Here is a 4204-nt window from a genome sequence, read left to right on the forward strand (position 1 = left end):
AGCCGGTAGATTATGGAATCGGTTACTTAGTACAACATTGATCGATTTGGGATGGCCGTGGAACATTACTCGTTGGAATATACGTGGATGATTTATTGGTCACTGGGACGAATGACGAATTAGTGAACGAACTGTTTGATTCATTGAAAAGCTAACAAATCAAGGACTTGGGAGAAGTTAACAAGCTCTTGGGAAGGTGAATCATCAAACACGAAGAAGACTATTTTCTTGATCAAGAAAACCTTATTAATGACATCTTAAACCAATATGGAATGAATGACGCAAAAATGACAAGAATTCCGATTGATTCTGGACATTTATATGACGAATCCAGCCCTAAATTGCACGTCCAAAGAGTTTCAGGTCTCTAGCGGTGAGTTTGTTGTGGATTATGCGTTGCACGCGTCCAGACTTGTTATTTGCCGTTCATAAGATGACGAGAAGAACCCATGATCCAAGGGAACACGACTTACAACTTGGTAAAAGAACTTCCCGGGATAAAGATCCAAGGCAACGTTTTCGATTGGGTTTTGTTCCAAGGCGATAGACAACAACGAAAGTTATGGTTTCGAATACAACTCAGCTAACGATGGACTTGTGAAACTGTAAGCTTTAGTACCAGGCAATCGTCGACATAGTCTTTTTAGCCTTGCATGAAATATTTTTGCATATGTCGAACTTATACAAAATAGCATACAAATCCAGAAATAAATTAGACAGCCACTAACTTAAATTTGCACGAGGTTCCAAAGCAGCAACGGCTAACATGTTGTTTTGAATGACTTCAGAAACTTCAAAGAATCCATCCAATCCAAGTGTTGACGCAAACGTGCTATCCAGATCACGTAGCTCAATATACGTGGATTCATCCTCACCTAGCGCCAAAAATGTGGTCTCTGTTGTTTCTAATAATTCAAGAACGGCTCGACCACCTAAGTAAAGCTTAGTAAGGATACTCTTCACTGCAGTCGCATAAATGCTAAGATTTGTCAGACTATGTCGATCAATTGCACTGTTCCAAAGCATAATTGTAACTAGCAAATGGCAGAATGCCAACGCGGGCAATTTTTTTTTCGTCGTCTGGTCCTCTAGCCAAGACCAATCAGCGAAGAAAATGTACGGCAGTCTTTTCAGCGTGTGATTCCAAAGATATGCAAACGTCTTTTTACCAAATGAATTCAATCGAAAACTGCCATATTGAGGACATTCGCTCGTTACTGTCAGCACATCAAACATGACTAGAAACAAATAAACGGCAGGAGACTCGTTCGCGTTGAATTTCATAGCTGGCATGACTGATTTATAGTGCAACTTTTGTGCCAGAATCCACATAGTATTTTCTTGTCGTCGGCTCCACGCGTATATAGCATCAAACTCATTCGGAAGGCTTGCCACCCCAGCTGGATTGACAGACAACTCAGGCTTTTCCAATGTTGGCTCATCAAGGTCACTCACTTGTTTTAATAAAAAGTCAACAAGTGCTTTGGCCCATGAAAGGTGCGTATTTTGCACCACGGTTCTGGAAATGGCGCGCAAACTGGCGGCGCTTAATGGTTCAGAGAGCCTTAAAGCTTTTGGATTAATTCCTACACGAACATTTTGTCGATTAAGGATTACAGCCTGAAGAATGCACTGCGTCAAGTGCACAGGAAAGCTATGCAAAATGCTGTATCGACGTTGGAATTGAATTACCCGAGGAATTTCCACACACTCGTCGGATTTTAGCTGCGTAAAATAACTTGTCCAAGCATTGTCCAAATCAGGGGCGCCACCCAAGCAAAAGTACAACAGTAAACCCATTTTCAGGTCTGCCTCGTTCTCCAAGAGATCCGTAATTTCTGAGTGATTGTTTTCGGTGCTGCAAGTCTCTGGTGTATCCGCAGCATTAACGTTACTTGGTAAGTTCATGTCTTCCTCGTCTAAAACGATATCCGGAGGAGCTCTGGCCGCATCTTCCCCCACATCGGCTTCGTGGTCATATTGATTGTCACCGTCGTCTCCGAATTCATTAACATTTCTCATGCCGCTGTCTTCGTCGTCATCGACATCGCCATCATCCTCTTCAATAACGATCACTTCGTGGGATTTTGGAAGTTGGCGAATACGACGAAAGGGAACTTCTAATTGCTCCGATCGTTTGCTCTTTTCATAGTCATTGTTATCGCAAGCATCATGGTACTGTCCCATAGATGCAGGAAGCAATCGTGTAGAATTCGAGACATTGCGTCGTACGGGTGCAGCACTTGAAAGATAGCTCGGAGAATAAAACGGTTCGTTGCTGCTCTGATTGTGACGACCACTTCGAGCATTTATCGGCTCAAAACGAGATAATTCAGTATTTCTTGCTTCATAAAATCGATCATGTACGTTTCTTCCTGAAGTCCATCGAGCTCGATCTTGGGCTGAACGATCAAATTCTGACCACGTATAGTCAGGTGCTGATTTGTGATGTGAAGTCCTCCGTTGACGGTTCCAATAAGTATTAGGGGACGGTGGACTGTAATTTGGGCGGTCTCGTCGAGCTTTCTGTTGTACGTCGTCTTCTAGTCGTTTCATTCTCTGTTCCAAATCTCGATGATAACTTCGGACGTCAAATATTGCGTCTTTAAGACGACTGATCTCGTTCGCATGTAGTCGAGAGTCATGCCCTAAGGCGCCAAATAGCTGCGTGCTCAACTCTTGCAGTCTAGATTCGAAAATATTTTTAGTCGGACTCTCACGCACGTCTCTCTGCTTGGCTAACGAATAAAAGTCGGCTTTGAAGGTTTGGATGTCGCAATTTATTAGTCGCAACTGTTCATAAATCCCACTTAAATTCTCTGGGCGCATCGAAGCTTGAGGTGAAGACGTTGGCAGTATAAGCATCGTATTGTCAGACGTTGCACGTTTTTTTGTTGAGCATAAGTTGTCTTTTTTTCTGTCAAGTCCAAGCATTCTCTCTGCGTTAGCAACTCGTCTCTCGAACTCAACCAATTTATCTTTAAATTGGTTGTCCAATTGAGTGCATCCTCGTTCATCTTGATTACCTCTCTCGATCCTTTCATTTTGTTGCTGCAGCGTATCTAATTGGTTTATCTTGTCGATTAAAAACTTGTTCTCCCCGCTTAAACTCTGTATCATTCTTTCCATAGTCCCCATCTGTCTCTTGAGTGTCTTGTTTTCCTTCAAACGAACGAGCACTCTCTCCAACTGCTTCTGTTGAGCTTTTTGCGCCGCATCGTGGTCTTTTCGAACCTTCGCGAGTTCATTTTCGTACTGCTCTTGTAACTCCGATAGCTGCGTCATTATAAAATCTTCGGTTATATTGCTCTGAGTACATTCTGCTATTTGCTTGTCTAATGTAATGCATTTCTTGCTCACTCGGTCCAACTTTGCATTAACGGCGTGTATCTTGCTCTCAGTACTCTCGGCGGCCTCTTCTTTAGCTTTAGTGGCTGCAAACGCAAGCTCCTGCGCCGCCTGCGCCTGCGCCACACACAACTCAGAGTTTTCTACAGCGGCTTCAACCGTGTCGTCTATTTTTTCAATCTCCATTCGCACACGCGCGCACTCACTTCGTAGCTCAGATAGGTCGATAGTCAAAACGCGGTACCACTTCTCGAGCGTCTGCAATTGCTTCTCGACAGAGAGAAGTGAAGCGGAATCGTTCGGTGCGTTGACGTGACTTGAACGCTTACGCTTGCGCTTGGTACCAGACTCGAAGCTACGTGAGAAAGGCGTCGCCATGAGCCTCAGATATGGAGTAAGAATTATGTATCTAATTTTGTGCTGGACTTGAATGTGCGACGTGTGACAAGGTGACTCTGTATGTACATACGAGTGAGAAAATAGACTCTATGAAATCTGTTATCCGACCTGCTTTAGTGATGCAGTCATCGATTGACATGTCGTTTAGTGATAGCCGCTGGAAAGAATCAATAAACAGTGTGGACGTAAAGTAGTATGCCCCTCGCCTAAATTTCTTGTTGTTAACAGCTGCGCTCATTTCTTTGCGACGAATCTCCAGCTACTGGTCAAGCTTGAAGCTGAAATACGGTCAATCCTACTCGCTAGGGAGAAGTACGCTGCACTGGGCGAAATGCCATTATTTAGAAAAAGCAGAGTATGTGCCGAGTCAATAGAACTAACGGCGTCCGAATAATTCTTAACATAGTGACCCCTCAAGCCTCCATTATTTTTGAAGTGAGGTTACACTCTACCAAAT

At 43.6% G+C, this 4204-nt stretch overlaps 1 protein-coding gene across 1 annotated transcript; it reads right to left on the reverse strand.

The window, feature by feature from the left end:
- Positions 1–723: 723 nt before the first annotated feature.
- On the reverse strand, positions 724–3726 carry PHALS_05761 (uncharacterized protein; the record flags this gene model as incomplete). The annotated part of the gene is made up of 1 exon (XM_024723056.1): positions 724–3726. The coding sequence occupies one exon, from the start codon at positions 3724–3726 to the stop codon at positions 724–726; it is 3003 nt and encodes a 1000-aa protein (XP_024574071.1).
- Positions 3727–4204: the final 478 nt, after the last annotated feature.

This window comes from Plasmopara halstedii, assembly GCF_900000015.1.
Source record: "Plasmopara halstedii genome assembly, contig: Scaffold_291, whole genome shotgun sequence".
Taxonomy (NCBI): Eukaryota; Oomycota; class Peronosporomycetes; order Peronosporales; family Peronosporaceae; genus Plasmopara; species Plasmopara halstedii.